The sequence below is a fragment of the Notothenia coriiceps genome, unplaced genomic scaffold, assembly GCF_000735185.1.
Source record: "Notothenia coriiceps isolate Sejong01 unplaced genomic scaffold, NC01 NC01_scaffold00009379, whole genome shotgun sequence".
NCBI classification, from domain to species: domain Eukaryota; kingdom Metazoa; phylum Chordata; class Actinopteri; order Perciformes; family Nototheniidae; genus Notothenia; species Notothenia coriiceps.
Window position 1 is genome coordinate 52,880 of NW_011342080.1, and position 13,531 is coordinate 66,410.

Consider the following 13,531-nt stretch of genomic DNA (forward strand, 5'->3'; position numbering starts at 1 on the left):
AAACAGGACCCAGCTGACGGAGACGGGGTCCATTCAGAGAGACAGATCGACTCATCCTCACAAGAAAGACCCGGCTGGCCCCCCGCAACCTGATCTATTCTCTTTCCAGAGTCACTCAGCAGTCTCACATTAGACCTTTACACTTCCTCTGCTGGCTCTCCTTCCTCCGGCCCTGGGGGTGTCAGGACCATGGGATCTGTGTGTGTGTGTTTGTGCAGTGGACACAAAAGGAGGTGACCTCATACGACATGAAAGGAGACTTGAGAATCCTGTCTCAACTGGAGTCAACTGGAGGGTCCACAAAGCTGAAAGTTGCCTATTAACTGTCATGCGAGTCAAGTTCATCTGCTGCGCCGCCTCGGGCACAGAAATAAATCCTGTATTGGGTTTTTCCTACTTTCTGTCCCACTGATCAAATCATTAAAGTGTATGTCTAATTGCAGACTATTGGAAAGGAATGTTGAACCGAGCAGCGGGCAGGTGACAACAACAATGTGGCAATAACTTTTCATCGCCTTTTTCCTGCAGCGGTGGGTGGGTCAGGGGGTGGGTTTGTAGCATTTATTGCTGTGTGAGGGGGAGGCGACGCAGTATAAAGTGGAACCAGAATTTCCTGATCCATTTTTATGTCAGAGCCTTTGTAGACAAGCCAACAAATCCGGAGTGAACACACACCTGCAACCGGCGGAAAGAAGGAGGAGAGGGAGGATTTAGAAAAAAGCAACAGAGAGTAGACACAGTAAATAAGTGCATAAAATTAAACCCCTGGCAGGGAAATGCTAAAGACTGAGGGAAAGAACAGCGTCCATTCAAGCTGCTATGTGGGTGGGCCCGCAAATCAGAACCAGCTTTTTACAGGCCCGTCCCGTAGAGGAATCAGAGTGCAGTGTGGCAAAGGCCAGGTGCCACGCCGCCGCTTCAGTTCTTCCCGGTAAACCACATCACAGCCAAACACACAGCGACCCTGACCTTTAACAAAACTCATCGCCTCTCCATTGTCACATCCCTCCCATTCACATTCACACCTGCTTATCATCGCAGGGTAATGGGAAAATAACAGAGCTGTGGATAGGGGCGGAGTGCATCAACATTAAATTAGTCAAACAGTTGAAAACAAGCTCTACTGGGTGTTACGGTGATGTTTAACATGTGCGCTGACAGGTAACAATAAAGGAAAGGAACACCTACTTTTTCACTGTAGTTATCTTCCACAGAACATGATTTTATTTTGTGGTTTAGCTATTAGGACAAACACATGTGTGAATCTCTATGATAATACAAACTGAAATTAAATGAAATATTTGTTCATGAGTTGCTAGTACCGCCACCCTCAGTGAGATTCTACTAAGCTCTGAGGGACAACATAACAAATATATCATTTTAGTCAACCATTTTATGTCTACCAAACCAGTTTTTACAAGTCCAAGCCTTTGACTTTCTTAAATCCTCACAACTGCAGCCAGAAAATGCTATGGGATTTTGAGAAACATTCAACGTTTTTATACATTTTCTTTTTTATAACGATGATAAAATCATTATCGCAGCCCTATTTGAGTCTAAAAGGGGAACAACCTCAATATATTCTGCTTCCTTATGGTGATATACCACAGAGTGCAGAACAAGCTGGAAGAGAAGCTAAGATGTTTATCATAGGAGAGCTAAAACCTCAGCATAGACAATAATGGACCCCTCTGTTTCTGTTGCATTGGTTTAGTTTAGTAACTGTCTTTGCTCACACATTAGCCATACCTGTGTGGTGCTGTGGGTTTCCCCACTTCTTGTCATGCAGTTCAACTGAGTTTCATTCATTTCTAGGAGGCTTCCATGGTGGGTGGTGTCACCAATCTCTATGGCAATGTACTGTATAATGTTTATTCATGGTTTACTTTAAATTGTGAGGATAAACACAACACAAACATGTATAGTTATATTATCGTTATTAATTGAACTTGTTTTGTACTGCTCTCCTGTGAACCGTGTTTGACTACAGAGTGCACCCTGTAGTGTGCAGGTGTGTCATCATAAATCATATAGTCATAAAAATATGAGGCCAGCAGTATGCAAGATAAAAATACACATATAAGTATTATGTTTGTCTCTATGGAGGCTATTTATTGTACCGCATAGTCTATGCAAACACACAAACATTATAAAAAATCACTCTTACTTTCAGTCCAGAGTTCCTCCTATGTGATAAATGGACTCATGATCACAGTTGAACACATGAATCCAGTGTTGCATTACCCTCTATTTAATTTAATTGATTCCATCTGTCTAAGGTGTGACTCATGGGATTAGGCTCGGTAATTGCAGAGGAATGAATTCTGTCTAAACTCATAAAGCATTAGGTAAGCTGTAGGTGTGTCCCTCTGTGCTTTTTCAGTGTTCACATCAGTCCCATTGCCTAGAATGAACTATTAAATTAATAGCAGCAGACATGTATGATCCAAGCAGATGTTTAGTCATCATGACCCGCTGCCAGCCTATTATCGCTGCCTTATGAAAGAGCCTGATGTGAGTCATGCTGATAGCGCTGGCTGCTGTGCTCTTCAAGTTAAGGCGGCGGCATCACTATGACTTAAGTGGTTATCTCGACTCTCGCTGTGATTCTTGGCACACAAACAAGCTCTAGAAATGCTTTTCACCAAGGTGCCAGCACAACACGTCATTCAGGTTAACCAAACAGTGAAATATCATTAGTCCTGTTGTCCTACTACTATAATGGTCTGATGTCAAACATATGTTCAAGAGTTGTTTTCTAACCGACCACAAACACAAAGCTGGTTCTGTATAAAGCAAGCTCAAACGTATCTTTAAGTACGTTTTCCTTGTTCGACAATTCTTTGTACTTTATTCAGAAAATGTATGCAGACACTGAAGAAGATGAAAAGAAATCAAGGCTTGTTTGACAAAGAGCAGTACTGTGAAAGAGGCGCTCTAGTTGTGTTACTGAACGCTGCTCAGCCCCGGGGTGTCTTTCATGTGATGGCTGTTTTACTGGGAGTTCATTCCTCAAAGCAGCACACTCAAGAGTGACTGACTGGGCACTGATTTACAGCGCCAGAGGAAGGTCTGACCCCGGCCTTTCGTTCCCCTCGTGTTAGGGTGATTCCTTATTAATTCAATATTAGAGAACAGCGATTTCCCTCATAGTTTGCGTACTTTTAAGGCAGAAAATAAGCCCAACCCTCCAGACCTCCCACACAGGAAAACTTTTATCACTACGCCTGAAGGTATACCACTAACACCCCGGCTGCTCTAACTAAATACTGAAGCTCATAATTAAGATGGATGTTAAAAACCATAGCACTACAAAGCAATTTTCTTCTTGCAAAGTTGGCTGGCTTCTGTCAATTGAAAACCATCTCAAAGATTAAGTTTACCATTTTGCATATTACGAAAGAACAGTAGAAATATAGCTTTTTACATACGGACATACGCATTGAAGTTCGATGCATTTTGGAAATGACTACTGTCGCAGCTTCCTTCCTTTGTTTCCATCAACCCACTAAGATGCCTTTTAAACAGACATTTCTAATGCGTTATCTTTTATGTGGGGTTTGTGGTTCATCAAAATAAAATAAAATTCTTTCCACATGCATTCAACACAATAGGCCTGTTAAAATGGTCAAACTAAGCAAAACAAAATGAGGCAAACATCAAATAAAATGGACAATAAACTTAGATTGTCCTATTATTTTGGACGTAATATAATTGAGCCCATATCTGTTTCTCTCAAAGGCTATCACTGTTGGAAATGTACTAATCAGTACAAACTCTACATTTGCTACCAAGCCAGGCTAGCTGTTCCCACCTGTGTTTCTTTTCTATGCTAAGCTAACCAGCTGCTAGCTAGGTATTAAGAATGGTATTGATTATCTCATATAACTCTCTGCAAGAACAACCAATGATTCTAACAGCTTCATAATAACAATGAACAGGAGGAAATGAAAAGAAGAACTGAGACAATCTTGCGGTCTAGATTCTCTCTAGACGGATAGATTAAAGTTTGGAAGGAAAGGAAACAAATAGAAAACTAAAGATGAGTCGCTGTAATGTAATATACACTACTTGGAGGGCGCTTAAATATACTATATGTGGCTTTGTGGAGTGGGTATGACGCAGTAAGGACCATCCACCGTCATTGTGAATACAAGCAAACATCTGTGTGGAGCTGCAACAGCTGCCTCCACCTCCCTCTCTGCTGCTGGTTTACTCCAGACATTCCTCTTACATACATGAGCAAACACACTACACACATACAAACATAAACATAAACATGGCAACGTCTGTATTATTTTGGAGTGGTGAAGTGATGTTGGCAGTGTTTCACGGTGAGTGTGTGTTGGTCTCATTATGTGAACCCTACAGGCCAGACAGTTCCAGGAGGGGAGACGGGACCGTCGCCTCGGGAGAGATGGATGTGCCGGGAGATCAGTGCAAGGGGTGTGAATGGGAAGGCGGGAAGGGAAGGAGGGGAGGAGGGAGGGGTTTGTCTCGACATGCAGCCCCTCTGGGTAGATGGGCAATGACATCCAAAGCACTTCCTCCCTCGAACTCCCTCCGAAGGAAAGGGATGTTAAGGTAGAGAGGCAGACTGAGATCTGAAGGAGCGCCATTATCAAAGATCCAGAAAATACATATCAGGCAGCAAAGACTGGTCAGTGAGTTTTTCACTATCCTTATAATTGGTTTCTGTCAAAAAGCAGTAACCTTGACTCTGGCCTTGTTCTTTAGAAAGTATTCTGAAAAATCTAATCTAATATCAAGCTGCAGTTTCAGTTGATTTCATAAAAAGCAAAACAAAAGACAATCCCCATATTCTTCTCTGAGCCTTGAAAACAGCAATGGGGAAATATTTAACATAGCTAAGGTTGAATTCAGTGGAATAAAGTACAAATCTCCAGGGGATTATAAAAGCCCCACTGGCATGTGAAACCCCTATCGTCTGAAGGGGAAGTGGAGCCGGCCCAGGGTGTTTTCCACATTACAAGCAGCCCTAATATCAAAGGAGATAACAATTCCAGCTGCGTCGCTGTCGGATCATCTGGAGGAGTCATCCCCCAGCCGTGGCTGCAGCCCCCCTGCCACCGCCACCGCCACCAAGCACGATGCGAAAGCACATTCAGATGCACATACTCTCCATAAACCACGGTGACAAGACATGTTTAAGCATTATCAGTCTATGAATCAAAACTAGAGGTGAAACCAGGGCCTAAATGGAAGGTACCTTTCATCTAGTTTCCTGCCTTTGTAGCAACTAGGGCGTGGAATATGAAGAAAAAAAATTATATTCTCAATAAAAGCTGTCGCTCTCCTCAGAAGCTTAATTAGAGGCTGAAGTGGTTGCACGCGATGGATCTGGCCCGGGGCAGAGGCCTGCGACAGCTGAGCTGCTACCGCTCAGAAGAGCGCCGGCTTTCAGGCCCTGTAGGCCAATTAGAAAGAACATTTGGAGCGGAGCAGGCAGGTAGATAAAGGTATGAATCAAAAACATGCCTGTCAAACTGCGAGACCCCCAAGGAGAGAAAGATTCATGGTAGGAGCGCCCTGTGCCCTCCTCACGCATTTCTACTTTAGTGAATCAGGAACGGCACGCCTTGAAGGGATGGATCCACATTTTGGTAACCACATTTATTTACTTTTTTTCTATAAAGACTTCATGGAGAAGATCAATACCCCACTTACATTGTCGTAATAAACAGGGTAGTAAAGTAGTTACATGTTAAGGCAAGATTAAGTTACACAAAGTTACTGAGAAAGGTATTATAATTTAACTTACAGTTAATAAACAAATGATGGTAATTAAAAAAAATCCAAGTAGAATTTCTCCTTCATTTTGTTGCTTGTTTACTAGCAGGGGAAAGTATTATAAATTGAGAATGCAAGCCATCTGTAAGTAATCCAAAATTCAAACAATGTACTAAGTTAAATTAGTTTGAGTTTTAAATACAAAAACGCACATTAGTTAATGCATTAAGCTTGTTATCTGTAACCAATGAAATGTTCTTAAGTAACCTTCCCAACATTGATGCTAAATGTGTAGCTTGAACCAGAAGAGGGTTAGCCTAGCTTAGCATAAAGACTGGAAACAATAGTAGGAAGCTAGGCCTATGTCTGCCTAGCTGCACCTATATAGCTCAATACTTCACATGTCAGGTCTCCCAGTGTTATCCACTAAATAGCCTGGGATCTTTTCTTGGCCAGGTGCAGTGACTAGAGTCCCCATGAGGGTGCCGACCATATTCTAGGTCATATTTGATCAAATATTCTTCTCTACAGTACATGAGAGAGCCAGTGCATCTGCATTACAGGAGGCTTTGTCTCAATGTTTGGAGGAAAAAACAGAACAGAATGTTGTTTGTGATTTATTTTCTAATATTTGTTGTTACAAAGACACAAAACCCAACCGTGCAAACACTTTGGATGTTGCTGGTTTACCACGCAACTTATGAAAACCAATAATAATGTGTGTAATTGACAATGTGATGCAGAACAAGATCTGTAAACATGAAGACCAGCTGGTCTGCAGAGAGAGGGCACCAGAGATCCCTGACACACTGCTGGAGTCAGGGCAGTGAGGCAGCACTGCACTGCTAACTGAATTCATCTGAGGAGAAACAAACACTACGCTCCATGAAGTGAAATACACTGCGCAGCGACTGTTCAGAAGTTCAAGCAGTAAATGGATGGCTCCCATTTGTGTCTTTCAAGCTGTTCGCAGATGTCTCATAAACAGTACTCCAAATAACAAGACAAATTATAACTGAAGTATAGACCAAAAGTTTGTCTGGCCTTGGCCGTAACAACTTTTTCAAATAAAGGCAGTACTACTCCTCAAGACCTATACGAGTTACAACCAATGACCAGCCTCTTACAGTTACTTTTCACAATTGTGACGTTGATGCTGAAGCTTAAAAGCTACATTTGAACTCAGAATTCCACAGATTTTACACATCAAAGTCCGTATGCCTAAGTCTTAGATAATCAGTATAAGATTCTTACTACAGTATATTAAAGAACATATTCACATAAATATCACTGGCCTTGGAGTGGGACCTTTTAGGACTCAATTATGAGCAACTGTGGAAAAATTAAAAGCATGCCGGCAACAGACGAGCAAAGAAAAGAAAAGAATCACACATAAAAGAGAACTGATAAGCAAGGCAGATTGGCGATAAGAAACAAAGACTGTGCATGCAGAAACGCGCCAGGACCAGGAACATGAGGGCCGGCGATAAAAGACACTGAAGGTGGCGAAACACAAGCATCTGAAACGTAGACACAGGAAGAGAATAAGACTCGGGAATAAAGAGGGAGAGATTGGAGTGGGTATGTGTGTGTCTCACAGTTGCACCTGTGAGTTATCTTGGGTCCGTCACTGTGCTTGGACAGGCATCTCTCTAGGCTTCGCTTCCTCTAAATGGACCAGATGAATATGTAATCTGCCCCCTTTCATCCTAAGCCTTTATTTCCACCCTGGCCACTTACAGTAGCTCGCTCTGCTGCTGATGGCAGTGGCATCAAAACTGCACAAACACGCCATACTGTAGACAAGCTACACAAAAGAAGAGCAGCAGGGTCGAATCTGCTCTAGCAGCCAAGCCACCGAGCATGACGACAACCTTAAGACTGGACTTTATGATACACATTGCTGTGTCTGATGGTAGAGGAGGAATGCAAAACAAGACGTGTACTTAGTAAAGGACTACTAAACATTATTATTTACCACCAATCACAAAACAACACAATCATTTCCATTCTGAAACATACCAATGACTCAACAATGACTTCTCCAGATTGTTTTGGCTTACTGCAGCTCGTACACTGTTTTGGAACAAATATAAAACTCCCTAGTTTTGGAATTTGAAGACTCAAGAACAAAAACAGACACTAAATGGTTACTAACTCCACATGTATTCAAGACAGTCAAGTAACACGACTTCAAACCACATGCAGTAAGCATCATGCTTTTAGCCAAAGTTGACAGCATTGTTGCCATGTTTAAATGAGTTATGTAACTATAGTGATTATTGCTCTTCGTAAAAGCACACCTATCACAAGTTCAGTCTTGAAAACAAGAGGCAATCAAAAAGTCTATAAGAAATAAATAACCTACTTCTCACTTGATTTATTACCCCATTTTCATAAGTTTATGGCCTCAAGATTCAAGATTCAAACATTCGGCAGCTTTAAGTAGTAGTGTCTGCTACTTACAGACAGATTTAATTTAAAAACGACTTGTTCTCATGTCAAATGTGCTTTGCTTTGCTCTCTCATGTCACTTCTGATTCCACAAAACCAAGAGGCCTATTGCCAAAATGCTAAACTCGAGGTTCGAAACCATAGTCCACAAACCAATGGATGACGTAAAAGTAACTACTTCCTATACATTATACAGAGTATGACTGAATAGGCCGAATAATGATCTGCTTCAAGCAAGGTCTCAATGATCAATCCATCGTTAGTCACCGATCATCTACATTTGTGATTTCAAAGAGATCGGAGATTGTCAAATTCACTAACAATTGAAACGTATTTGAATGTATGAAAAATGTGACTGATTCACTCAGTAGAAATGGCGGTTGTTCCTTATCTTAAACTGTGCTGCTTAAAGACCCTGATGGAGTTCTACAGACTGTGTATATGACTTCACAAATCTAATCTGGGTGATTTGTAAAACAGGCATTTCATCACCTTCATACGGCGGAAATATGAGGACTACGGGACCCTCTGCCGACGTCAGAGATTATTTATGGAGTTCTACAGATGCTAGGGAAGTCCACAGCAAACTAACCCCATTGGGCAGTAAGGCACCAGGCAGATCAAATGATAAGAGATCTTATGTCTGACTGTTACCAGCATCTGATAGGCCTTGATAATGACTGAGGGGACAGTGGAGCCTTCGGGTTGAATTCAGTTTATACTGCAGTCACATGAAAACTGTACAAGCAGATTATACTATATGGGCACTGGAAACAAGTAAAACATCAGAGACCAAATATGGAAACGCCACTAACAAAAAGAACAGAAAGAAACTCCCTATCAAGTGCTGTTAGATCGTTCATCTACAGTTACTTCTTGTCCTTCTCCACCAGTATTTAGTTTTCATAGACTCATGTCTAGAACAGATTAGAAAAGCACTTTTGTTTTCCTGCAGTCATGGCAAGCTGCCTGCTGTCCATCAGTCGACATCAAGCACATCCAATGCCCTGGCCTCTTCCTCCTCCTCCTCCTCCTCCTCCTCCTCCTCCTCCTCCTCCTCCTGTTAGAAACTAAGGCCGAAGACGGGCACCATGCCAAATACACCAGATAGTTTCATCCACAGCTGCAAGCAGGCGGCTGCCCCAAGTAACAATGGAGTCCACTCATTAAAGCTAACCCGACTCTGACAAAGAGAAGCGCGAGGAAAGAGCAGGAAAAATATATTGAAAAAAAGCAGCCTGTGATGGAAGAAATTCAAGATGTGATAGGAGATGATATCAGATGCAAAGGATATGTGGTTGTGTATCCTCAGGCTATGCAGAGCATGCCTCCCACGTGCAGAGTAAACCAATCTCTCCACCAAAGTGAAAAACACCACGACTACCATCTGCAGCAACAGTGTGGTATCAGTCTAAAAACACTATTTTGGTACCATGCATGATGTTAATAAAGGAAATTCATACAACTGAGCTGGGAGCTATTTACTCTGCTATTCTTGACAGGTAAGTGTAAAAACACACCGGGAACAGTTTTTAAAAAGCTTGAAGCTATAATCAAAATGATCAAATAAGGATACCCTCAAGAATAAAACATTATTTTCATGGCCAAAATTGAAATAATTATCTGTTCGAAAATTGCTGGTGTTACTTAATGGGAGTAAAGTGCTTCTAAAAGGAAAGGTATCATGAGAAACTCATTGTTTTAGCGCTTGTGCACAAACGTATAGGGGCATGGAGGCTCGAGTAGTTTTTCAACATTAGAGCATGTAAACTTGTTCTATAAGTTTATAGAACAAGTTTGCAAGCATAAACCAAAAATAAAACTACAAAGCTGATGACCATGTTATGTCCCATTTAATCTATTTTCTTCCTGGGACAGGTGGGCCATAATTATTTGAGAAAGAGAAAGACAATGCTAACATACTGATGTTTGGCAGGTAACATTTTTTATTAACAAATTCATTCATTAGTGCACTGATTAGTGTTGAAGGTACAAAAAAGTTAAAATACAAATGTTGGCTGTTGTTTCCGTATGATTGTGGAGTGAACAACATGGTCAACATCAGCTGTAATCATATTTCATTTTCTATAGGCTGTTATTGGCATTGACATTCCTCCGCACTGTTTGATTAGCCACAGCTTCAAACAGTCAAAGATCTCTTCTCTTACAGCTGACCACATAAGCCTTCATTTCTTCCTTGAGGTCCCACCAGCAGCCTGTGTTTTCCTGAGGGGACTCGAACATTAAAGACTACTGCGTTCTATTTCTGTCATATGGTTAACTTTTACAGAATTGTGCTCCTTAAACCAGGGGCCCCAAGAATCGCCTGTATGTGTTTGAAAGAGAGAGTGCAGAGCAACGGTGCCATGCTGGGAGCGCAGTTAGCATGTAGCACATACGCTTCTCAACACTTCCTTCGTTAGCAGTGTGGGGACATAGCTTGGTTCTGTGCCCGCGTAACCCGACGCCTGCCGGTAATGGCATTTCATGCTTTCACACGAGGCCGGACTCTCTCTGTATGTGTGTGTTTGTGAGAGAGTGTGTAAGTTGGGGAGGGGGGGGCGAACATCGAGGCTAGCATCTAACGGAGGCCTGGGCAGGCCGAAAGAGGGCGGGGAACAGCTGGCCTTTCATTGACAGGCTTTGAGTGCTGGCAGTTAAGATTTCACTCCAAAGTGGGGGGTGTGGTGGGAGTGCTGGGCTTTGACATTGTTCCAACAGGAGCCAACTGTGCTTGGAAAAAAATATAAATATAAAGACTAGCTCGAAAGAGTGTTGGGGGTATTGTGTTGCCAAGAAGGAAATGATGCTGCCTCTTCAGACATAGAGTTACAGAGACATCTAAGGCTATTACCACAAGGATGATTCATGTGATTTCTAGAGAAAAGCAATGCTAACTGTGCCAAAGCTAAGATTCCCAGAACCAAGATACTGATTTATGATGTGTTGCCAACATAGCACCGCCCATTACACAATCAAAGACAGATTTTGAGGAGCGTGAATACAATTTGCAAGCTGGGTCCTTTCGTCATGTTTGACCACAAGAGATTTTAGTCAATGTTGACTTTGACAGAAAATATCATAAGAACATTTCTATTGGCTGACAAATGGCTATGGATGAAACTATACATGTTTTTAACAACCCCAAAATGATAAAAATGCTCATGGATGATGACACACAACAAAGAAAACGTATAAGGTGGGTACCAAAAATGTTGATCAATCCCACTAGAGGTACTACTAACAAACTAACACATTTTCTTTAAAGGTCTAAGCTTATATTCACGAGAAAATTAATTGGTTCAGCCATGCTTTCATCAATTGTTTTTAATATGTTGCGAATAAATGATTCAATTACAACATTAATTTGAGGAGATATACCTTAAAAGACGTAAACTATCAGCCTCTTTATGCCATTGCATAAGAAAGCCAACAAATCTTAATACACACGCACAACAAGCCTTGAGTCCATTCATACCGTATGCTGCATGTTGTTGGATTCGGTATCAAGTGGAGTACATATTTTGACACCTCGTGGAATGATTCCATCTTGTTATTTTTAGCAGTGTGCACAGCTCATCCATCACCTAGGAAGATGGTGTAGTGAGTCCCTGCAGCCTGGCTTCACTAAATGTTTGAATAACACAATGATTTCTGAAGTTATTTTAGCTTATTTGTGCTTCATTTCAAGCCACAGCAATAATATGATCAGAGAAAGTGCTCTGGAAGTCAGATGAGGGGATGTGAAGGATTTCATCCAGGGGTCGGCGGTTTGTATCACCTCTCAAACTAAAAGTCAACCGTTAATTATGTTGAACATGTCATTCTGCTGGAAATCACAACATGAACAATGTTTGAATCAGCGACCGTGCGTCTATATATGCAGGTTTATGTTGACAACGTATGTTTGTAACTTAGTTCACGCAAAGGCATCTTTATGGGCTGCCGTAAAGCCCAGTGGTTATTTAATGGGGCTCAGCCCCTGCTGTGGCGGACGCAGGTTTGAATCCGGCCTGCGGTCCCTTGTCATCCCCTCTACCCTTTCAACACTGTTAGGTACCGGGCCTTAAATTCCGGGTTTAAGGTTAATACCGGGCCTCTTCTATAAAGACTAAACTGACCCAATTTTACTAAACCATAAACCGATTTTTGTTGCTTGGATATATGTGCAGGTTACTACTTAACTTATATACGTAACCAAATGTACATAACAAATATCCTTTATTTAACCCAAATCAAAAACGGACTAGATCTAAGCAAGTTGCTTTGATTGAAATTACACAATAACCATGATTTTGAAATTGGGACGGTTCATCCAAAGTGCAGGTAGAATGTGGGTTCAATTACACACAAAAATGAGAACGGGGCATTATATGACACGAAATGTGAAATGTCCTCAAAAGTGTCATTCTATTTATATGCCTTCCCATGAGATCACGTTGGTCCTCACCCAGAGCTCCCATAGCGCCCTGAGACCCAGCGACCTGCTCTGTTCTGCGGCTCCCATAGAACTAGGCCACCCAGTGAAGACATCAACATGCTGATTGTTGAGCTCCAGAACATTTACCTCATCTTTCACCCCCACCCCCATCCTCTGTGCACCGGCCAGTTGGTTCCCACACTCCCCTTCTGTAGCAGGCATCACTGCTCCCCAACCTTACCCCCACAAAAGGGCCAATGAGCAATGACCTCACAATGTAGAGCCTCAGTGCTCATGCACAACTCAACATGCACGCATTGTCACAAACACCTACATTTCTGCCCGCATAAACACAAACGAGAACACACAGCTACACACCTACTCCATCAATGCCACCATCCCCCCTATCCCACAATCATACACTCCAGCTGATATCCTCTCCAACCACACTCAATTACTTTGGCTAAGTCACCATGACATGTACAACCACAGAAGGATAAACAAGTAAACACGTCATTCCCCACAAACATTGCTGAGGGGCTTTTTGTCAATCAGTAACAAGACAGTTCAACCGTTACAAGATTCAACAACTTCCAAACACGGAAATGTGCCTTTTATTTTAAATTTGACTATAATTAAGAACTATTGAATGGCAATGTTTCCTGTGTTCCTAAGCTATATCAAAAAAAGGTTACAGTGAAGAAAATGTTCTTAACATGTCAACTTAGTCATACATTCGAATCAGGACTTGGTTCAGGAGACATTGCAGGCACACACAAGACCCCAAACAATCACAGCTTGCCATCTCTTCCAACTATCATGATAACTGATCAGGATGGTGCCAAGGATGTCTTCACCTGACAGCACCCACAGTAAGGTTTTACCATTCATAGCCAATTGGCCGGG

At 41.9% G+C, this 13,531-nt stretch overlaps 1 protein-coding gene across 1 annotated transcript in view; it reads right to left on the bottom strand.

Annotated features, from left to right (window-relative positions):
- The window catches only part of rnf43 (ring finger protein 43), a 62,005-nt gene extending 49,158 nt beyond the window's left edge, over nt 1-12,847 (bottom strand). The window contains exon 1 of the mRNA XM_010770934.1: nt 12,656-12,847. Coding sequence (XP_010769236.1) covers nt 12,656-12,847 — 192 coding nt within the window. The remainder of the gene's footprint in view (nt 1-12,655) is intronic.
- Nucleotides 12,848-13,531: the final 684 nt, after the last annotated feature.